The 25,290-nt window shown below is 30.6% G+C and overlaps 2 protein-coding genes across 11 annotated transcripts; one reads left to right on the top strand and one right to left on the bottom strand.

The window, feature by feature from the left end:
* Positions 1–9,215: 9,215 nt before the first annotated feature.
* LOC114724399 (pentatricopeptide repeat-containing protein At5g46100) lies at positions 9,216–15,996 on the top strand. Of its 10 annotated transcripts, XR_003738311.1 has the most exons (3): positions 9,239–11,927; positions 13,042–13,080; positions 14,406–14,487. XR_003738311.1 is itself a non-coding variant. In XM_028910733.1 (2 exons), exon 2 carries the CDS (start codon positions 9,719–9,721, stop codon positions 11,156–11,158), a length of 1,440 nt encoding a protein of 479 aa, XP_028766566.1. In that variant the 5' UTR covers positions 9,216–9,292; positions 9,398–9,718; the 3' UTR covers positions 11,159–14,258. The 10 variants fall into 10 exon arrangements, 4 of the variants coding, with proteins under 4 accessions (XP_028766566.1, XP_028766570.1, XP_028766569.1 ...); XM_028910733.1 differs by lacking the exon at positions 14,406–14,487 and having other exon boundaries at positions 9,216–9,292; positions 9,398–14,258; XR_003738306.1 differs by adding an exon at positions 15,507–15,996 and having other exon boundaries at positions 9,239–14,614.
* Positions 12,939–15,521, bottom strand: LOC114724400 (protein DMP6-like). Its single transcript, XM_028910738.1, has one exon. It carries the CDS (start codon positions 15,428–15,430, stop codon positions 14,798–14,800), a length of 633 nt encoding a protein of 210 aa, XP_028766571.1. The 5' UTR covers positions 15,431–15,521; the 3' UTR covers positions 12,939–14,797.
* Positions 15,997–25,290: the final 9,294 nt, after the last annotated feature.

Genomic DNA, 25,290 nt, shown 5'->3' with positions numbered 1-25,290 from the left:
AAATAATATAGCCTAGAAAACTAATGACTATATAATAAAGGATGTGTTGGTAAAAGAGTTTACCTTTTCTCCTTATTTCATTTACATTTAATTAATTTAAAATTTAAGTTTTATTCTTATCTTATTCTTATATGTTCTTAACATTCAATTTAATATTTATTAATATTATAATTTCCTATTACTAAATAGCTAGCAGTCATTACACTTATGTTATTAAATAACATGAAAATAATAACTTATGATGTTTTTAAAGCCCCGAAGGCTTTATGGTTCAAATATTAAGGGACACAAATAATTTTTAAAATATATATTTACTTGTAAGGAACTGAAAGACACACAGCGGAAAATAACCTTTAATTAATTCCAATTCCTTGCCCGGATCTACCGATTGTGTTTAAGTCAAGTGGTAAGAGGTGTTACCTGCGGTATTCGAATCGATGGTGGCTCGGGGATTCCGATGTTCGGGATGCCTATGCTCTTCTTCTGATCGTGAGAAGTCAACGACTCAGATCAGCTTCCTCTACCAGTATCCACACAAACAGCGTTCCAATCACGAACGACGTGCTAACGCCTCTTGTCCTTCTAGGGTTTTTGAGAATCCGCCCTCACCATCTCTCTATTAGCCGTTTCTTATCTGCAAACGTTTTGCACTCTCACACACCCAAAACCCTAGCTCTTAATATCAAATATATAGGACACTAAAGATATTGGGTTTCGGAATTAATCCTAAATTAACTCCAAAATTAATATAGTATCACATATTGCGTAATCTGATAAGAAATTAATTAAATAAATACAGTTTTTATATTAAATCCGTCCTACAGATTTAATTCACCTATTCATTTAATTCACAATTAAAGATATGACGGAATTATATTTGATTGATTCTAATAAATCAAATTTGAGATATTATACCTTATCAATTTAAAAAATGATACAGATTTAATTTATCCTTATAAATCAAATCTCATAAATATCTCTTATATCATATTATATATATACGCGAATTTATATATATATACGTCCACCCTAGACTATTCATTGAATCTGGACATATCTTAGATTCAATGAATCTGAACATCATAGCTCGTGTTGGGCTATTTTGTGTGCGACCCTGTAGGCCCATATGAAATTGGCAATGGGCCATTTACTATAATGACTCACAAGTCGTAAGCGGTCTCTAGCAAGACATCACGACTACCCAAATCATATGAGGAAAATGTAACCTTTCATACAACCATGTCACGTCCCTTTTGTCACACGACATTTTGGTCATGGATGAAGCATGGAAAACGTCATCCTCCTATTCCTGACTATTACTTTCTCGATCCATGAGTAGTCTGAGTATAGAAATGGAATTACCTTTCCATTATAGTATGACCATACATTTCTCAGACTCACTCATCAAGGGGCCCAGTAATATCTCTCTACAAATGTGAGGGACAAATTCTATCTTGACCATTCACATTCCTCCATATGAAAAACCACTAAGCCTGAACATAGTCTTTATGATCACTCGGTCAAAAGTGACTTTTGACTAAGTCAAAGCTAAGCGTTTCTCGTGTAGGAATCCATGATGATCTCAGGTCAAAGGGCACAGTGACATGGTTTGTATATGAGAGAAGCTTATGACTTAACCCATGCAGCTCTCTCATAGCGGGTCGATCCAACACCTTGTACTCTTACATGTGCCTATGACTTTGATTTATATCTCATACATCTTTAAAGTCATACTGGTCTTATTTCATCTCTGCTCCCACATAGATGACCGACCAAGGACATTTAGGATAAAATCATGAGTTATCCAAGGACAGTCATCACAGTAAACATGTAAATAATATGATAACATAATTAAAAAATTCATAAATCAACAATGTTCATAACACAATAATTGGCCCTTAAGGCACAATTTCCAACATTACTATATAGAGTCTTGAAGACTAATGACTTATAAATAGCTTGAAGGCTTATGATTCAAATCTTCATAACTATATAGTTTGATTTTAGTCTTTATAGATCTTTTCAAATTTTTGCTGGATTTATAAATTTATAAATAAGTTTTGAATCATTACATAATATATACAAAGAAGTGAAGTTTTTGAATAACGAAATATCTAGAGAATTTTATGTTTTGAAAAAAAAATACTTCAGATTTTGAAAATGCATAACAAGAAGTAAAGTATGTCATATAGTGAAAATATAATATATGTTAGTTCCTGAACAACTATATATAGCATTTTCTGAAGAACTATATATAATCAAAAAATTGATATAGTTCTAGAAGAACTAATAACAAAAGGCTGATATAGTTTCTGAAGAACTGGTAATTGATAATGAAAATTATAACCCACAAACATATATATTAGAATATTTGTTTAGCAAAAAGTCTTAAACTGATAACGTAGTTGGATTGAAATTTATTATTATATCTGAATTAGAAAGCATTTGGATTTCCAAATTAAAAATATGTTATTAGCTTACTATATGCTATTCACTCTATTTGAAATATAGAAATAAGAAAAATATATTTATATGACTCACACTGGAGAGGGAGATTGTTGAAATACAAATGTGAATTATATTGGATGGAATTTGTTATTATTAATGTTAATGTCATTCCTTATATCTCATATTCCTTTTAAAAAAGGCTCCAGAAGAGTCAATAGTGCTCAACTTTTCATGAGTGCACAAGTTTTTATCATTGGGTAAAAGATGAAAAATAACACTCTAAAAGAATAATATTATGATTTATTATCCTAAAGACAAAATCTATAATTGATAGTATATTCCTTATGAAATATTAAGGTGAAAAATGAATAATATGATATGGTAACAAGAAGTTTACTAATAATTGAGAATAATTTTATAATAAACCAAAAGTTTATGTATTTATAGTTTGGCATGACCGGTTAGATCATCTCGGATCATAATAATGCAAAATATCATAAAAAATGTGCATTTTTATTTATTAAAGAACCAGAAGATTCTTTAAAAATGATATATGATTCAAGAATTTTTATGTATTGTTTGTTTTCAAAAGAACTAATAAGAGAACATCACTAGTTACGCTCAAAATCAAATCTGTGCAGATTTATAATGTATCAACTTTATATATGGACCTATTTAGACACTATGTGGACCAAAGTAATACTCCATAAGTGAAAGATGCATCTATAAAATGATCATAAGTGTTTATGATCAACTTGCAACCTGAAGTTTGCAAATATGTTCAGATAATTATATTGAGTACATAAGTTCTTGATTATGAAATCAATATGATTCTCATTGAGATTGTTGGTGATTGTTTCTCATATTACTGATGATTATATGCCTAGTAAAAGCCTTCATAAGTAGCTAGACCAGAGTTTATGAGAACAGAATTCCCGTTTGAGTGTTGAGATAATTGATTTTATATAGTTTGCACATAAATGCATTAAGCCAACAATGTATTGTGAATTCTCCCGTTATAATTGGCTTTTGGTCAAGAGCTAGACATTTTTCATCTTAGAATGTGCAATATCTATTATTCCACCACAATAATTCACATAGATGAATATTAAAAATGAGTGGAGATCACTGTTAGATAAGAATCTCCTTATTCTTATTTGTCTCTAAGTGAAAAAAAATAATGTTTTTAAAGAAGACTTATGGATTTGGGAGAGCTACATTGCATGTTTCCAATATGAGGGAAAGAAAATGTATAGCTGGAAAAGAGAATACATAGAATGCATTTTTACTATCAAATGTGGATCCTCAAATATAATAGTATGAACTAGAAGTTCATAAAGTATTACATTCATAAAATATTCTTAATATCTGCCCAATGTAATTACTGATCCAAATGAGAATTCTTAATTCTTATATTCTAACTAAAAGTGCTCCTATTCTTAAAAACATGCTAAAAGCATGAGATTATGATCGGTTCCAAAAGAAAAGAAAAATGAGCAAACGATCATGATGATCATACTAAGGAGGCAAGAATTGCAAAAGAGGTTAAGACATAACTATTTGACCCCTGAAGAGGTTTAGATATCTGAAAGCAATAAAAAGATCTAGATATGTTAAGTCATAAAAGAAAATGGGACTGATAAAGGAATAAAATTGTCCAAAATAATTTTATTGATGACATCACATGATCAAATGAGGATCTTATATATAAATTTGTCATGAGATATAAATAGAAAAATGGTTGGCCAACAGAAAAGAAAAGACACAATATAACAAGGATCTGTGTATTCCTAGCCTACACACTTGAAGTGTAATGCTAGTATTATATAAATAAGCATTTGTACAATATAAAGAGAAATAAAGCCTTGTGGTGGATTAAATTACATGTCTTATCAATCTGACAGTCTAGTAATAAATAAAAAATTTTCATGTGCGTCTTAAAAAAATATAACTATAATATATGACTCACATTATAGTGAAATTATATGTGAATCCTAGAAGGATTCAAATTCTTGTATAAATTCAAACGATCTAATATATGAAGAGATCTAGATCATAATGTATGAAAATCCTTGAAGGATTTGAGTTTTCAAAAGCATACAATTATGTTCTCAAGAACATTATTCAATTAAGTCTTTATATGAGGCATATGTGATTAATATCAACCGAAGGAATGATGTAAACACATTCCAACTTGTCTATTTATGAAAAAATTCAAAATGAGTTTGTTATCAGTACTATTTATGATAATAGTATCAAAATTTCTGATAAGTTTTCAAAAGCTGTGAATTACTTAAAGAAAAAATTTGAAATAAAAGCTTTCGGAAGAATACATATGGATAAGTCACATTCATTATATGGATAAGCAACATCCATTATATATTTTGGTAGTTGCAAGATGTTTAGATATGGACTAAAAGATCGATTTAGACCTCCAGAAAGTAATGAATAAACACTTGGTCCAGAAGTATCATATTTTAGTGTCACTGAAGCATTTATATATCTATCTAGCTATATAGAATTTGAGCTATCATTTGCTGAATAGCATAATATAGTTCTTTATCAACATAAAGATGTTGGAATGAAGTTAAAAATATTCTTCATTACTTTAAGGATACCGTGGAGGTAATATTATTTTATTTAAAAGTATCCAAGACTAATCTTAATGGCTATATAGATAAAATATTCTTGTTTGATCCTCATGTCAAGAGATCATAGTATGATCCACATGTGGGTAAACAATAAAAGGACTATTCGTCTCATGATTTTCAGAAGATCATGAAATTCATATTTGACATTTATATCTCATTATAATATTTGAAAGGGTTGTTCACTATATTAGACTTTGCAGGCTCGAAGATATCAACTAATGTTACTAAAAGGGGGAGTTGATACACGATGTACTCTTTTTTCCTTATATATGGTTTTGTCCCACTAGTTTTTCCTAGCAAGACTTTAAATGAGGCAATATTGTATAGTGTATCAATGACTGATGTACTCTTTTTCTTTTGCTAGGTTTTTGTCCCATAGGGTTTTTCCTAGTTGAAGTTTTTTTTTAACGAGGCACATTCATATATATCGAACATCCAAGGAAGAGTGTTATGAACATAATAATATCTTTGTGGATGTCCATATATCTCCCATTATCTCCTATATCTCCTATAATCTCTAATATCTCCCATTATCTCTATATCCCACAATTATATCATATTATTATATAATCTATAAATTCTATCAAAGGTGTAAAGCTGTGCCTATAAATATAAGCCATATATAATGTATTGAGCACACTTGAATGGAATGAGAAATATTCTCTCTTGTTAATCCTCTCTTCCTCTGTATGATTCTTCTCTCTATTTCTTCTTTATTCATAACAGATATAAAATAATATATGTAAATAGTTTATCATCTCTCTTCTGCTATACTCTCTAGTTACATTTTCCCATATACTTTTTTTTACATTTTCTCATTTAAAGAGCATATTTGAAATCCAAAATATATTTATAATCTATTTATTATTTTCAATTAATTTTAACTAATTTTTTATTATCCACAAATTAGTTATTTATCGCTTATAATAAAAATTACAGAGAGTGGTAAATTTTTAAAAGGTGAGACCTAACTATTTTCTAAATAAGCTACTTTGTAAAAATAGAGTTGTTTAAATTATAATAGAAATAATAAATTTAATTGTAAAATAACTGAAGATGAATTTTATTATAAGAGCATAGTTGAAATCTAAAATATATTTATAACCTATTTATTACTTTCAATTAATTTTAACTAATTTTTTGTTATCTACAAATTAGTTATTTATCGCTTATAACAAAAATTAAAGAGAGTAGTAAATTTCTTAGAAATGTGACCTAAGTATCTAAATATGCTAATTTGTAAAAATAGAGTTGTTTTTAATTGTAAAATAACTGAAGATGAATTTTATTAAATATGTATCATTTAATAATAGAAAATAACTGAAATGCAGAGTGCTAATTCCGCAGCACATTGTCACTTTGATAACATAAATAAGTGACTCTATAAATATGGATAAAAACAATCAAAGCACTCCTAGTCCCACATTCTCTCTCTCTTCCAAGTTATTAAACATGAGAGTCTGTTTGGATTAGCGATTTATTGTTAATTTGGCTTATGGAAAAGTAAAGTTAGGTAAAAGTTAAATTGGATAAGTTGAATTGTGTTTAGATTGGAGATTCAAAGAAGTTAATTTGCACAACTGATGTTGGTAAAAAGTTATTTGGATTATAATTGAATAAAAGTAAGTCTAGTTGTAAAATGACTAAAATGGGTATGAATTTTAATAAATAATAAAACGTGATTAAAAAAATAATTTTACATAATATAATGAATTTAAAATAATTTAATATGAAGAAGTGTAATTTAATGATTGAATATATGAAGAATGGGAAAAAATTATTACAAAAAGCAACTGAAGAATAAGCTTCCTCCTATTTAAACACATGTATATATAAACACAGCAAAGTGATTTATATTTGAAAATACGTTGGCAACAAATGGGCCTCAACCGAAAGGAAAAGGTGGTCTAAAATGTTACTTCTTGTTATTATTATTACTCTCACCAACATTTGTTTGTTTTTAATCACCCATATATATGTGTGTGTGTGTATTATGCAGGAAGGATGGTAGTGTGTGTCACTTTCGCACTGGTGAAGTTGTCGCATTGGGGTGAGTACAAGCCCACAGGTGGAAATAAGCTCTTTAGATTTCAAAATAAGCTCCCTCTTCTGGTTTATTCCTAACATATATCATCTTAAACTTTAATAAACCCAATATAAGATAAGTCCTCCCAAACAACACTAAAAAATTCAATCTGGCTTATCTTGAATTTAAGTCACGTTTGGACTAACAAACGCTGACCCAAACAAGCACTGAAAAGGCAAAAATAGAACCTAAGATACTTTTACTAATCGCATGATTTAAATAGCTTTTGACCCATAAGTTAAATGAGCCAAAAACTGGTCCAAACAAAAAAGAAATTGTCCCAATGTGCTTGCAAAAAATAAGCTACTTATAAGTGGGTTGAACACCAATCCTAATAGAACCTAAATATATTAGAAGAGCTTTGTCTTAATTTACATAAAAGTATTTTTTAAAAATGTTTTCTTAGGTAAACCAGATACCCCTTAATGATGAAATTTACAGTGCTGGCTCTTTTCTTCATTAAGCATTGACAAAAAAAAAAGTCTTATTTTTTACCAGGATAATATATCATATAAAATGTCTCAATATTATTTATAATTTGTTCTATATCAAATGTCTTATTATTAATTGGATCGATGTTGATTTGGTTTGTTAGATGGAATTAGCATTGATTTTAATCTATGCTCTATTTTCTTTTAACAACCAGTATTAAAGCCCTTTCAGAACATTTAGGATGTGAGTTGATCAATTATCAGCCGTAAATACTCTAAGCTCAACAAAAAAAAGTGAAGTTTTAACAATGCTTTGTCTCTTTTTTCCAACTTAATTTTCTAATTTTATTTGCTCAAAAAAACTCTAATAAAAAGCATATTATGATTAATGAGATAACATGTGAAATTAATAAAATCATCTTTTAAAATGTATATAAAAACATTTAGAAGAAGGAGTAAATCTAAATAAAATGATAAAAATATATTTGTCAACTTTCTCATTTATAATTGTTAATTAAGCTCCCTTCCCTCCCAAGTCTGCATGCCTTGCTCATTGCATCTATGACTAGGGCATGCTTATCCCTTAGACGACACCGTTTGGGGGATAAGACCCGTCCACCCTTTTTTTGGGTAAATTTTTTAATTAATTTTTATTTTTATTTATTTGGGTTAAGTCTGACAATACTCTAAAATATTTTTTTAGAAGTGTCTAATATTTTAAATTGACTAATTTTTAGTCTATTCAGTATCCTAAAATATATTTTTAGGAGCATTCAGTATTTTAAATTTATTTTTTAGTGTATCTTGTATTGAAAAATATTTCATCAACAGCATTCGATATAGGGGTGTTTACGGGACGGGACGGGACTGGGACAGGCCCGTCCCGGTGAACAGGGACGGGACAAGGATTTTGTCTCGTGTCCCGTCCCGTCCCGGTTCTGTCCCGGTCCCGACATCTCGCTTCCCCCTTTTTAAAAAAAAAACTATAATTTTTTATATGAATTTTTTTATGTTCTAATACTTATTTTTTTGGGCTTATAAAGATAAAAAATATTATAAAAAAATATTACGTAGAAAACTCAATTATATAGCATAAAAAGTGTATAAAAATAATATTGTAAAAAAAACACTATATAATGACTTTGTGAATTATTTTATTAAGAAAGGAGATTTTGTTGAAATAATACTACAATTTAAGAGCTACAAATCACCATAAAAACAAGAGTTATTATTAATAAGTAAATTAAATAATCTAATAATAATTATTAATAAATAATTTTTAAAAGAAAAAAATCCCGGAACGGGACGGGACAGGACCCCGTCCCGTCCCGAAATTTTGTTTGTCCCGTCTCGAACTCACCGGGACCAGGACGAGAGAACGGGACAGATTGAACACCCTTAATTCGATATACTAAATTAATTAATTTTTATCTTAAAATATTATAAACTTATTGAATTGAACTTAATAAAAAAATTTAAAAAAAAAAAAAAGCGAACAACCCCCCAAAAAAAAAAACACAAAAACCCCAAACGGTGCCGTCATGCGGATTTCCCACGCCTTGACTGAGCCAAACACGCACTCATCAATCTGATACGGGCGCGGCGGTGAAGACAGCGGCCAAGACCAACAAGTCTATTTCGTTCGCTTTCCAGATTCACTTCTTTGTCACTTCAATGTATACTTTACTAACTATCTTCTTCGAATTCAAATAAGTTTTAATTTTCCTATTACAGAGTGGGTTTAGTTACTATCTTCTTCGTTCGCTTTCGGGTGGTGGAAGGATTCTGGTCCGACGGCTCTAGTTAACGTGGAGTTCAAAGACGCTGAGAAGATGCTTCCACGCACAAGAGAGAGTTGCGAATAATGTGATTTCCCTAGCGATATTCGAGTGTACCTAATGATTACGATAGAATATCACGATCCTTTCGTCGTGTTGTAGTACTGTACAGGAGAAGCTGAAAAAGACATTGGTCTTCTTATGAGAAACGGTATGATATTTTGTTCCTTGCAGCTTTTTATTGCTTCAAGATGCCTGTAGTGACTAGTGAGGTGTTGGAATTAGAAGTTTCTGAAATCTGCTGAGTGTTGCAAGCTGGGGATCATGGGCGGTAAAATTTTGATGAAATGGCCGAAGCAAATTACAGCTGGTCTAGTTGAGCAGCTAATAAAAGCAGAAAGGGACATACATAAAGCTCTTGTGATATTTGATTCGGCAACGGCTGAGTATCATAATGGGTTCCGTCATGATCACAATACTTTTGGTCTCATGATCTCTAGGTTAGCCTCCGCGAACCAGTTCAGATCAGCCGAAGGGATGCTTCACAGAATGAAGGAAGAAAATTGTACGGTCACGGAAGATATATTATTAACCATTTGCAGAGCTTATGGACGTGTTCATAGACCCCTTGATGCCATCAGGATTTTCCGTGGGATGGTAGACTTTCAGTTAAGACCCACCCAAAAATCCTATATTACAATATTTGATATCCTAGTAGAGGAAAACCATTTAAAGATGGCGCTTAGTATTTATAGGGAGATGAGAGAAATGGGCATTCCACGAAGTGTTGTTTCTCTGAATATTTTGATCAAAGCACTGTGCAAAAAAAATGAAACAATTGATGCTGCTTTACGGATATTTTGTGAGATGCCAGATCGAGGATACCCACCAGATTCTTATACATACGGTACTTTGATTAATGGGCTGTGTAGACAGGGAGAAATCGCCCCCGCAAAGGATTTATTCCATGAGATGAGGCAGAAAGGCCTTGCACCTTCTGTTGTTACCTATACTTGCTTGATACGTGGAATGTGTCAGTCTAATAATGTGGATGAAGCTATGAAATTATTTGAGGAGATGAAGAGAACTGACATCGAACCAAATGTTTTTACTTACAGTTCTCTAATGGATGGTTTATGTAAAGGTGGTCAATCTTCTCAAGCAAAGGAGCTGTTAGATATGATGGTCAAAAAACATCATTTGCCTAACATGGTTACTTATAGTACATTAATTCACGGACTGTGTAGTGAAGGAAAGCTTAGCAAAGCAGTGGAGGTTCTAGACAGGATGAGGCTTCAAGGTTTAAAGCCAGATGCAGGGCTGTATGGGAAAATCATAAGTGGCTTCTGTGACGTAGGCAGGTATCAGGAAGCTGCAAACTTCATCGATGAGATGGTGCTTAGTGGTGTCTCACCTAACCGAGTAACTTGGGTCCGTCATGTGAAAATCCATAACATGGTGGTCCAAGGCCTATGCAACAACATTGATCCAACACGTGCTTTTCAGTTGTATCTCAGCATGCGCACTAGGGGTATCTCTGTTGAAGCTGGTACTTTTGAGTGTTTAATTAAATGCTATAGTAAGAAAGGAGACGAGCACAAAGCTGCTCGCATTCTTGATGAGATGGTGTTAGACGGTTGTGTTCCAGATGAGGGAATCTGGAATGCAGTGATGAGTGGACTTTGGGATCGAAAGAAGGTGAGAGAAGCTACTGAGCTCCTGCTGGCTGGGCTGATGCATGACTTTGTTGAACCTCAAAGCTGAATCTTTATAAACTTTTGGTATGTGACCATTGCTGCATTCTCACTAAAACCTTTAGCAGTATCCTCTCCTTCCCTTCTGGGGAAAGGAGAAAAAATGCAGAATTACTTAGATGTCAATTAAAAGGGATATGGAAAGTGTTTGAACAGAAAGCTTGTTAATCGCCTCCATGACTTGTCATATTTGCGCAAAGGCTGCTGAAGGCATTTATGACAATCGTGACATATAGATTGCAATTAGAAACAAGTTATTTCCCTAATGCTTTGAGTTAGTTGCGTAATTCAATTCTTTGCTAGGATATGCCTCTAGAAGTCATAAAATTTTTAAATTTTATACAAATGTTTGTATTCCTTTTTAATTACTTGATCTTGTGATCTTAGAGGTTTTTTCTTCCTTAAAATACTATTCTATTTTTAGCTTGTATAATTTTGATTGACCAAATCTTTTGCTGACCCAAGCTAACTGTATCTGCTTCTTTCTCATTGAGCATAAGCTGACATGCTTTTTAACTCCTAGATCCCTTTTCTCTCTTTTCCAATGGTTAATGTCTCCTGATGAAGTGATGATTAGAGCCTTCATGATTTGTAAATAAAGCTTCAAATTGAGGAATTGGGTATGCAAGACTTTCAAACGGGCTCCCTTATGACCAACTCTTGCCTATAGATTCACTCTTTTCTTTTGCAGACACTTTCTTATTTCTTTCCCAACCTCCTTAAAAACTCTGGTGATGAGCCTGTTTGGAGGGAGGTATTTGCTAGAGTCGTTGGGCAAGGTAAGCTCTATGATTTGTGCGGTCTCCTGCTTCATTCAAAGCCATTACTCATGATTGAAGTTCTTTGCCTATGCACTGTAAACTTTTCAGTCAGGCGCTGTAAATTTCCTAAATCAAAGCATGCGTTTTTCACCCTTGTTCTTCATTTATTCAATTATTGCATTGTTGTTGAAGTTTTTTATTTATGGATTTCTATGTCTATGGCCTAAGAGAATTTCTCTTTTATTATGTTGAATTTAGGGTTAACATGATATTTTTAAATGGTTATGTTGTATTCATCCAATAACAAAAAATTGAACAAGTCAATTATTCTTGCTAGATAAGAAAATGAATGCCACTCCCCAAAGCATGGCCACACTGCACATGGAGTGGAGGAGAGAGGGGGCAGGGGGAGAATAAATTGATTTGCAATGGGTTTATTTATGGCTTCAATGACTTGTCTTCCACTAGATAACACGTGAAAAAAAATCTTAGCGTAGATGACCATATCTGTTAATTTGTTCTTTCATTTCATCTTCATCTCTGTTGATCTACTTAACAAATTTGGATTGATTGGTACTTAGAGCTAAAAGTATGAGTGCCCTCCTCGCACAATCTAACACCTTTTCCACATGTGATTGATTGCCAAATTCATCTTAACTTTGCAGGCTGTCCTTAGTATTTTGAATCGTTTTCCAAAATTTGTCCTCTAAATTTTAATGGTGGCATCTTTTCATCTTGTTTTCATGTGAAAGTAATTTTTCCAGGCCTTGTAAATTTCAGGTATGACGGAATATCTAGATTGTTACTGCTGACTTTGGGTGATTTTTCTTCATGTTGATGTGGTATTTAACAGTGGATTCTAATAGATGTGCCCAAATTGTTATTATAAATTTAACCGGAAAATGGAAAGGAGAGAAAATAGCCTGCTTATGGTGATTTGAAACACTTTGTTATAAATCGTCGTCTGTTAGCATTACTGTTTTAGAGGTTCACCTGCTTTACACCCCATTCCCAAAAAAGTTTTTAACAAAAAAAGTTTGTTGAAGGTGAAGCTCTGCTTCAACTTGAAGGAGAGTATGTTACCTTTCATTGCTGCTGCATCAATTTCTCACTGTAACTTACGTGGTTTTAGCCTTCCCAGATCATATGACATATTGTGCTTCTGCCGCAGGTAATATATTTTCCTTCTCATTGCCAAGTCACAGTTTCCTCTTGCTCCACCCTAGATACATATTTGGAGACTTATTCTACCTCTGTGTATCTAAGTAGGATCCCATATATGTAAAACTTCCCTGACAATCCCACATTAATGTTTCAGTTGAAGTAGCATTTGGCATATTATTGTCTTGTTTCATATAAGTGATAGTACTTTGATTCTATGGTTAATTGGAAATTAGATAGTTGTGAAACAGAGATCATCCTTATTTTCTGGTCCTTTGCAGGATATAGAGCTCATTTGGTTTAGCTTAATTTGAAGGAGGAAATATTTCTAAAAAAGTAAATAAAAGTAAGTAGGTGTGTTAGGATAAACCTTTTCAGAAATGGACGAGCACTTGGAAAAAGGCCCTTTGGTTCTCCAGAAACCACTTTTTTCTGGCTTACAAAAAGGAGCACTTTTGTTAGCTAGTACTACAATCAAAATAAAAGGGAAGTAATGTCTCGTATTCATGAATTTTGTTTTTGACATAACTTTCGCTTTGTTCATGTTCGTCCCCATGTGACATTTTCAATGATTTTGTATCCTCACCTGTGATTATAATTTTATAAATTTGTACTATCCTTTGAACTGCAAATCATTTCAGTACTCAATTAGACCTTTGAATCAACTCGTCTTTATAGACAGTAGGATATATACTGCTTAGCCAGTGGTCCTTACTGAATCCCCAGGGCTCCTCATTCTATCGCATTCCTTTTTCTTTTGCCATCGTCCATTCCTTCAATGTTTCCCAGATTAGTTGAGGAGAGCTGAACTTTGGCATGGAGGTCTCAGGTTGTTCCCCTCATTCTTTGCCCAGTGCATCACTTTATATGATGGCAGGCTGTATTGCATTTGCATGGTATACTTGTTGCCTTTGAGAATTGAATGTGCTTTGATTTGCTGAGTGAGAGTGCATTCTTCTCTTTGGCATGCTCCTGGCTTTCTTGAGAAGACCAAACTGCCTTCTTTTCTTCAGATATTTTCTGCGTGTGTAGACTTTCCAAAAGGAAGAGCCGGTGTTGATCTTTTTTTCTTTTCTTTTTTTTTTCAAATAGATTATCTATTCAGAATGGTAATATTTATGAGAGGAAGATTAAGTTTAATGCTTTGCATTAGTCTATATTAATGACTGCCTACATTATGTCAAAAAAAAAAAACCTTTTTTCCCCTTGGTCTTCCGATAATTGATTATTATCATTTTGTTTTAGTCATTCGTTTGTTTGGGATTCGAATTCTTTATTTGAAGTATGGGATTCTTAGATAGGACTGATTGAAACATGGGTTCTCTAACTTTTTAGGCGTATCATCTCCGTTGTAGATTTCTCAAATGTTCCTATGACAAGCCTTTTGAATTTGAGTCACTTAAACGTGGCATGCAAATTACAAAATTTCACGAAGATTTCAGGTTCCAACGCTTTCTTGCATGGCGGATTTGTCCGCCTCAGAGCTTCCATAAAATCTTCAACATCTGATATTGAATTCTTCTAACAACAGAGTATATCAGAAGGTTGTATATTCTATACCTTCTAATGCATTCTATACTGTGCAATTCTTCTGACTATTGTATAATTTACTCCAACATACAAATCTATAAAAATAGCTTTGTGGATGTGAGTTTAATAACCTGTCAAATGCCTGAAAGTGGCTCCAAAAGGCAACATACAAAGATTCAAAAAGGAACTCCAAACTGTTAATTTGTGGAAAGGGGAAAGCCAATTCCATGTCTCTGTGTAGGAAATACAACAAACAACATGCTGCAAATAACGCCGATGCCCACAGGCAATGCCGTGAGGACCTCTTGTGTTTGATTTGATGGCTCCGGAAAGAAGCAGTTAACCACATTCTGATCAAACATTGCAATTGCAGCAAATACTAGTACAGACATTACTGCATGCATGAAATCTATAAACCTTAGGCGATATTTTGCCGCAAGTTCAGGTGGAAGTGTGGTCAATCCATCAATGACCCACAAGCCACTGAAGGTGGCGAATCCATAACATATGTTCCCCTTGTTGTCTCTGAAGCTATCAGTGAAGCATAGCAGGAAGCATGAAGCTCCACAGAGAGCTACAAGTCCTGCAGTCATGAACTGGCTCACAGAGTCACAGGTTCCAAGATTTGTGAAGATTGGTGACAGAAGCTGGAAAGCAAGGACCGAACCGGTAGGCAATAGATTGGCTAAATGAGCCGAGCTCTGGAATGTCTGGTTCATGGCTTTCTGAATCAGGTTCCTCTCGGCTTCCGGCACCACCATGTTTAGCAGAAGTGGGAGTTTTTCTTCATCATGTTCCTTAGAATCACCAAGTCCGAATTTGATCCCCATCACATAAAAGGCCTTTTTTATTCACTTGCCTTTGTGTATTCTGTTCTGATCTGATCTAATCACTTCTGTTCTGCAGCATAGTTTTGTTGAAAAGGAATCTCTATATAGTTAGGGCAGAGATGAACCATGGAAGTAAAACTAGAGAGAGAAGGGAAGCTTGTTATGCCTTGCAAGAAACAAACTGAAAACTCGATGAAATCAGCGTTCACTGCAATCTTGTTTTGTGGTTCTGAGCTCATCATGCCTTGCAAGTTATATGTTGCTCATTTAAGCATACCAGAAAATGCCAGATATGATAATTCTCAAAATATAATGCTTGGATATGATATACTGCCTCCGATCCTAATTATAAGACCTCGTTCTTATAATTAAAACCGGAGGTAGTAATATTTATTGTTTTTGTTGTTCTTGAGCCAATTAAGTTTTAATTTAGATTCTTAAACAAAACTTTCAGTTTCAGAATTAGAAGCATGAACTGAAATTTTGTTAAATGATATTTCACCATGATCCTATGGTTCTGTGGAGGGATAAAAATTACTCAAAAGGACGAACCCGTTATTTTGCCATATGATGCATATATTACCTTTATGTAACTCATGTTTACGTTTTCTGTGTGCGCGCGCGTGCAGGGTGTGTGTGTTCAGTTATTAGCTTTTGAGAATTGAAGTTTGGCTTTGCAAGAAATGGTTTGCTGAGACGCAATGACTTGGGGGAATCTTGCTGCTAACGATACCAAGATTAGATTATTTTTATTTGACGACAATTATTCTATTGTAAGTTTTAATTTAACTTTTATATTTTTAATTTTAAAAGAACTAAAAGTAAAAGTAAAAATAAAAATAAAGTTTGATTTTGAATTAAAGGATAACTCAAAAAATTAAAAATAAATTTAATTTTTTCTCCATTATAGAAATTTGAATTAGGAAAATGCTGAAGTAAAGTATGTCCTCTCAAATATTTTGTCACTGTAATTTAATACTAATATTATATCAAATAACGTTAGAAGAGTAATTAGGCAAAATTTTACCTTTATTTTTTTGACTTTACAATAAGTTTCAATTTATTTCTTTAATTTTAAAAAGCATCTTTTCAGTAATCTAACCCTAATATCATCAATTCCAAATGATAATTTTTATAAAAATTATCGTTATTTTAAAATTGAATTTAACATGTTAGTAGTTAATAATATTTAGTCAATGTTTAAAATATATCACATTTTTCATTAATAGCATTAAGAGTCAAAAGGTTTAAAAAAAACACCTTATAAAAATTAAGAAAGCAAAATAAACTCAAGTGTGCACTTTTGTCGTAGTATTATCATTTCAATATTCAAAAAAGATGAAATCACTTTTATTTCGTTCAATTGTTAATCATAGACTCCACCACTATTTAATTTCCAAAAAAGTATAATTTATTTATCTTTTTCATTTCATTTCAAATATTATTTAAAAATATTTTAACTTCTTAATGAAATTATATTTGAGATTTCCTTAAATACCAATTTTTTTGAAGAAAAGAGAACATGATCATTAGATTTTATTAATATACCTTCTTTAGTGACATGGAATTCATTATTACAGCATTCCTTAAAGCAAATCAAAATAAAACAAAAGGTAATATATTAAAATAAAATAGAAATTTTAAAAAACAAGTAAGTATTTCTTATAAAATTAGGTTAACGTTACAAAGGGAAATTCAACTATTTTGTCATGCTGGACTTATATCTTATCATTGGAGTTCAAAATGAAAGAAACTTCAAATGTTAACTTAGCCCAATTATTAAAAGTCTCTCATGTTTGATGGGCTTGCACTAAAATCTCAACCTTACAACTTGGCTCAGATTGGTCCAAAATTTGGTATGGCGAGGTAAGATGGAAAAAATCCCCATTTTTCAACTTTTTGAACAATATTTTGTTTTATAAAGGATTAGTTTTTCTTGAAAGTGATTAAATCCATGCAAGGAGAAAAGGCAAACACAAATGTTCAACGGCAATTGGACCAGAATTGTAACGTCACTTTCCAAGACTTGGGCTTGACTCGGGTCATTTTCTTATTACAAAAATATTTATGCATGACTTTTAAAATTGCGTCTAATTCTTATCTAGTGGACTAAGATGCAACGTTATCCTTATGGTTAAAAATATTAATAATCAGTGTCAATATTAAATAACCAATATTATTTTTTTAATAATAAGATACAACATTACTATAATTTTAAACTTATAGGATAACGTTAAATTCCAAAAAAACTTTCGGGATATTAAGTGAAAAACTTCTTAAATAAATTTGTACCTTGACCTATTTTTAATCAATGAAATTATATTTGCTGATGAAAATTTCAGCAATTAAAAATATAATGCAAATTGAAGCATTAGTTGAGCGCCATTCATGCTAGCTTTGATCAAAGAGTAAATTTTGGCCAACAAATGAAAAAGATCAAAGAGTACATGGATTTGCTAAATCATAAAATATAGCCCTTTTTTAATCAAACCTATTTACTTTCGTTTGATTATGATAATTAATTAATTAATTAATTAGGATATATAATTCTATAATCAAAGTGACGAACTTTATGTCATTGACTAATTTCCCAACAACCCCAACCACAGCCCCAACAACTTTAATTCAAACTGAAACAAGGCTTTTTTAACTGTACTTGGTAAAATATTGATACAACACACACATATTTGCTCCTAGCCTAAACGTGTGAGAGCTAGTTAAGAAATTTATTTTTATTTTAAGTGTAAGATCTCAATGAATTCACATTATACTTTCTTTGGTCCTTAATATAAGAGTTAGTTTGATTTTTATTTTGGTTTTAAATATAAGATCCTAATTTACTTTTATCTCATACAATGTATGATCTTAAATTTATAAATTTTTTTCAAATTTTCTCTATTGATTATATATATTATTAAAGGACTAATCTAAGAAAAAACACATTTATTTTTTATTTTTAATATTCATAAATTAGTTATCTAATTCTTATACTTAGAAGTAGCATAAATATTATTTTAAAAAAAATAGTCTAGCTTTGTATATTTATGCTGTTCATTTTTTTAAAAAAAAATTTGGTTATACCAACAGATTTTAAGAGGCGACATTACACCTTGAATAATTAAAATTAAGTTAAATCAAACCATATAAGTGGTATGATCTAATTGAATGATAATTTTCTTCATATGCAGGACTCGGATCTAAAACATTAGTTAACTAATAAAAGGAAGCAACGACTCGATTGGACCAACTTTGATTAGTATTTTATTCAACTTATAAATAAAAATGATGTTTCCTTGCATTTGTTTTTTGAGGTTTCGTAAATGGATATTATCAGTATAGGACTTTACTTACCAATGGACAAATAAATTCTTTTACAAAGAATTAATGATGAAAGTAATAAATGAAATAAAAATAGAGTGAATATCATCAAATATGGTAAAGTTAGAGAAAAACCAATCACATAATGATATATATATATATATATATATATATAGGTTTAGTTTAATTCTTTTAACCTGCGTTTAGTTCCCAGAAACAATTTCGGAGAGTTTTATTATATTCTTCAAGAAATTTTTAGTGTCTCAATATAATATCAAACTTGTAGGTCTGTTATTATCACACAAAAAAAAACTTTTAAATCTATTACTCAACTTGCCTTACGCTAAGTAAGCCCACTTGAGAATGCATAACAGCATATCATTAATTATGAAAATGACATTTTTAATGTATAAGAAATTTAAAAATAATTATGAGTTAATATAATCTTTGATCCTTCAAGTTTACTCTCATTTTAATTTTGGTCTTTCAAATTTCAAACTATAAATTTTAGTCCCTTAAGAAGTAAAATAGTTCAGGTTTTTATTAGATTATAGATATTAATATTTTAAATAAAAATAAACTTGAGGAACTAGAACCAAAATTAAAATTAAGACAAACTTGAAGAACCAAAATTTGTATTAATCCAGTAATTATTTATGCTTCTTATACCAACATTTTAACTCAGAATCCCAACATTACATATTGGAGGGCTCACTATGAGACCACATTTTATGCTAGTTGAAACAAAAATTATTTCAAAGAAATAATGGCTAAATTAATTTCATTTTTTTTCTAACTTATGCTTGAATGAACCGTGAAATGATAATATCAATATCAATATTTGAAAAGTAATTGTCGCCATTGAAATCATTTTCATGCTTAAACTTTTTATATTCATATGCCAAAACAAGATCATTTCAATTTCATTAAAAATTTTCAATAATAAAGCATACAATAATAATATTTAAAATTTATTAGGAGAGAATAAAAAGGAAAACAGTCATTAATATATGCGCTAATATTTTAGTTATGTATCAAAATAAAAGGCCAGCCACTATAAAGTGTTTTGTCAAAAAGGTAAGAAAAATTACAAATTAAATGAAATTTAGTTTTATTCGACCTTATAATCAATTATCCTAATAATTCTTTAATTTTCTTGTTTTCTTTTGACTCCAATTTTTTTTTTCAGGGGAATCTTGAGAAAAACAAGAACTTTTTAGAATGCAGAATCTGGTCCTACGGGTTTGGTAGCTTTGAACATGTGTTGATTTTTGAATTGTGAACAGTTCATCCAAACCCAACCAAAAAGTGATTTTGTAAAGTTATTTTGAACCTCTAAACAATCATTATCATTCTAAATTCAATTATGTTCGAAAACAATTTCATTTTTGTAGGAAACAAATATTGAATTAATTACTTTTAAGATATGAGCTCTCTATCAATCTCTCAATCTCAGAAACCTACATGTGTTTGAGAATGATCCTTTATTTAATATTACATATGAATTAATCCTAATTTGAGTTATGCTAGAACTATTACTGCATGCAGAGGGTCATATATAAAAGTATAGTAGAATGTCCAAATTTTACATTAAAAAATGAATAATATAAAACTATATCACATACACTGTGCCTTTTCTACATTAGATATATACACTATGTATCACAAATGTATCACAAGACTCTAACTTCTTCGGCTGCAAACTTTTCAACAACGACTGATATTTCAAGGCCAATATAGATTCTTACAATATGCTTTTAAGATTTGCATGCAAGGTTGTCAAACTCGCGAGTTTAAACAAACTCGTGATAATAATGTGAACTCGGATCGTAAACTCGTAAGAGTTTATTTTTATTAATAAACTAATATTAAACGTATATAATCAAATAATTAATATATAAAAAATTAGAGCAGTTTCATTTAAATATATTTTAAATTTAAATATTTAAAATTATATCTATCAATGTTCATAATTTATCATATTCAACAAAGAAATTTCTATAAAAATCACATATAAAGTCACTAAACATAATCAAATTTAAAAATTTAGTACAAGTTTAAGAGCGAGTTGACACAATTTTGTAAGCTAAAAACGTAAAACAGTAAACTCGGCAAATGAACTCATAAGTTTAATCGAGTTTACAGTTCTCACGAGTTTAAGAACGAGTCAACAAGATTTTGTTAGCTGAAAACATAAAAACGTTAAATTTAGAGAGTTAACTCGTGAGTTTGACAACAATGTTTGCATGTATTATTTTAATCAATACACCTTATTAAATAAAGGGAAAATCACTAATAGGTCCCACAGAAGATAATTTATTACTCTGAGGTCCCATGAAATGTCAAAATCACTGACAGGTCCCAAGGGACCTCAGAGTAATATTTTCGTTTTGTAAAATGACATTATTGCCCCTCATATTCCAGATTCACATTTGCTCTGTCATTACGATTTACAACCTCAGCAACGACTATTAACAACCTAATGAGAGGGCGTTAACAACCCTAGCAGTATCCGTTAACAACTTACTTTATAGAATTATATAACCTCTACATAAGAGTAAATTATAACCAAATAATATAATACAACAACTTTAACACTAAAATGGGAAGCTTTTTGATATCATTAAGAATTTTAACTAGATCCAATAGGATTATAGTAATATTTTAATGCGAATATCCATTTACAATCTCAACAGCGATTATTAACAACCGAATGAGAGGACATTAACAACCTAAGCAGTAGCCGTTAACAACTTACTTTATAGAATTATATAACCTCTGCATAAGAGTAAATTATAACCAAATAGTATAATACAACAACTTTAACACTAAAATGGGAAGCTTTTTGATATCATTAAGAATTTTAACTAAATCCAATAGGATTATAGTAATATTTTAATGCGAAGATCCATTTACAACCTCAATAGCGACTATTAACAACCTAAGCAGTATCCGTTAACAACTTACTTTATAGAATTATATAACCTCCACGTAAGAGTAAATTATAATCAAATAGTATAATACAATAACTTTAACACTAAAATGGGAAGCTTTTTGATATCATTAAGAATTTTAACCAAATCCAATAGGATTATAGCAACATTTTAATGCGAAAATCCATTTACAACCTCAACAGTAAATATTAATAACCTAAGGAGAATTGTTAACAACCATAGCAGTGTCTGTTAACAACTAACTTTATCGGATAATATAACTTCTAACTATAACTAACTAAACTATAACTAAATAGTCTTAAAGTTAATCTTATATAGTTGTTAGAGGTTATATTATCCTATAAAGTCAATTGTTAATAGATACTGCCTAGATTGTCAACAGTTCTCTTTAGGTTATTAATACTCACCATTGAGGTTGTAAATGAATCTTCGCATTAAAATGTTGCTATAATCCTATTGGGTTTAGTTAAAATTCTTAATGATATCAAAAAGCTTCCCATTTTAGTATTAAAGTTGTTGTATTATACTATTTGGTTATAATTTACTCTTATGGGGAGGTTATATATTCTATAAAGTAAGTTGTTAACGGATACTGCTTAGGTTGTTAATGCCTTCTCATTCGGTTGTTAATAGTCGCTATTGAGGTTGTAAATGGATCTTCGCATTAAAATATTACTATAATCCTATTGGATCTAGTTAAAATTCTTAATGATATCAAAAAGCTTCCCATTTTAGTGTTAAAGTTGTTGTATTATATTATTTGGTTATAATTTACTCTTATGTAGAGGTTATATAATTCTATAAAGTAAGTTGTTAACGGATACTGCTAGGGTTGTTAACGCCCTCTCATTAGGTTGTTAATAGTCGCTGCTGAGGTTGTAAATCGTAATGACAGAGCAAATGTGAATCTGGAATATGAGGGGTAGTAATGTCATTTTACAAAACGAAAATATTACTTTGAGGTCCCTTGGGACCTGTTAATGATTTTGACATTTCGTGGGACCTCAGAGTAATAAATTACCTTCTGTGGGACCTGTTAGTGATTTTCCCTTAAATAAACAGGGTCAGAAAACCTTATTACCAAATAAACCATTAATTGCACCATATCATTATCAAGTAAGAAATTTTTTTAAGGCAATTTTGTTTTTATTGTATTAGAAGAGTTATGTTTTTGAACCCTTGCCAACCACAAACCCAACCCAACGCAACCCAGCCCCTAAAACCTAAACTAGCTTATCAACTTTTCAACGCAATTTTTTTCATTAACAATAATTATACTCACGCTTTACTTAAATAGCGTGTTAATTATTAACAATTTTTCCAGCCATATGTGCATACAAACATACACTCCTCTACTCCCATTTATAAGGAAAAGAGAGAAAATTTTTCTTGTTCTTTTTTATAAATTATTTTATTAAATTTTTAATATGATATACTATTTTGTTATTTATTTATTATAGTATTGATAGTTATTTTTTTTTAAGTTGTATATATTAACTAGAAATAAATTGAGAAGTTGTTATATTTTAATAAAGAATTAATGTATTTTAAAAATTTTCTTGATCTATGTAAAACATACTTAAAAGTATCTCATAGATAGAACTACAAGAGTCATAGACAATGACAGCATTGATGAGTAATCTTGTGACTCAAACTTGTTGAGTTGTCGTTTGTTGAAAAATCATTTCCTTTGTCCTAACACAGTTTTTGGTTTGGCTATTTCACAGTTCTAGGGAACAGTAATATCCACAAGTTAAAGTTCTTTAAACTTCTTTATGAAGCATAATTATATATATATCTGCGTCATTATTATGATCAGCATATAGAAACTGGACCCATATATATACGGCACTACTTAAGAACTTATTGTGATTATTAGTATTCTAATTAATTATATATGACTACGAAATGCTGTCAAATTAATGGCACATAGTGACGACTAATTGAGTGCAATTTATTAGTGGTGTGGGGGAATCTAAATTTGTTCTTTGCTTCAGATTTAAAACAACTTCAAGAGTAAATACAACAAATGACCATTAATTATTTTTATTATGAGTGTGAGAGAGAAAAGTGTTAATGGGTTAGGTTGCGATGCATGCCTGCATGGGATGGGAGATTAGAATCTTCTTAACTTCTTTTTTCCGAAGAAAAAAATAAAATAATCACATATAGTAAATTTAAGACTAGAGATACAAAAATAATAATTGAATTAACTAATTGATGAAATTCACTTATTCTTTGAATGTCACAATGTGAATTATATTTCAAGTGATTCAAAGTTAATCATTATGGGTTCCATTGACTGTGAAAAGATTAATTGGCCATTCTTTCACGTTACAAATTGCGTAAGTAACACACTTCATCATAAACATTTTGGATAATGATAAAGTAATTAATCTAATAACCCTTAAACTATAATAACTTAATTTTTTGTCCAATATAACTTAAATAACTGAAGTTAACTAGGCTTTGAAGTAAATAAATAGAAAAATCAAACAAACATAAGAAAAATAGATAAGTTCTATGCATAATATATAGTTTAAAAAATTTTAAATATTCTATTTTATTTTATAATATTTAAATACTACTTAAATATGTAAAAAAAATTTTAAAAATTACCTAAAGCATGGAAAAGTCGCATTATTTGTAACTTGTAAACCGTACCACTTTATATAGATTTTATAATTCATATAAATTAAAATAGTCTCAATTAAAGTTGGACTATTATTCAAGAAAGTCGTCTACATCTTTCCGCATGAAAGCGAATTATTTTTTTCTCTCGCAAAATAATTGGCAACCTGAACTTTTTGTTCAAGAGATTGATGTGTTTGGCTTTGTGTGTGTTTTTGGCACCAATTGATTTTATTTAAAACCCTTTTTCCCCTCAAATTGAGGCTTTGTGGGGAAACCCACATTGATTGTATGTTAGTTGTGTGCACTACATAATCACTTAAACATTATGAAAGCATAAATGCTTTTATCATAATCATAACAACCTCTTTCCTCGCGAAAATAAAAAAGTAAAGAATGCTTCATTTTTACACGTTAAATCCTAGAATAGTTGGCAACTTTCTTTAAATTTCTTAACTCTTTCGATTCAGAAATGTATTAAGTTTTGGGAAAAGGGGAGAATCTTGGAAACTAAGTGGCAAAAGACAAAGAAAGTTTACTTTCACTTTATGAATGGAATATTGAAAATGTAGTGTGATTTACAGATTTAGTTAGCATGTCAGTGTAGCTAATTAATCATTTTATGTTTATTAAAATTAATTAATCACTGCCAGAATCAGCTGCTTGATTTGTCTGACAATGCAACAACCTTCTAAAATCTGAATAGAAAAGTTGCACAAGCAACATTGTATGTCGATATATATATATATATATATATATAGCTAATTAGACAGAGATATTTTTCTTATAACGCACAAAATGTGTTAATGAAATGATGAATATTAAAGCCATTTTGTATAGCTCGATCGGATAAAACCAAAGATATTAAATGTTTATTTTTCTGGTCAATATTTTGTAATAATATAATGAGAACATAGCATTATGTCCTTATATATCTCACTAATTATCCATAAGTTG

This window comes from Neltuma alba, unplaced genomic scaffold, assembly GCF_004799145.2.
Source record: "Neltuma alba isolate B1F8T4 unplaced genomic scaffold, ASM479914v2 tig00012187_pilon, whole genome shotgun sequence".
Classification (NCBI taxonomy): domain Eukaryota; kingdom Viridiplantae; phylum Streptophyta; class Magnoliopsida; order Fabales; family Fabaceae; genus Neltuma; species Neltuma alba.
This window is presented reverse-complemented; position numbering and strand designations above follow the sequence as displayed.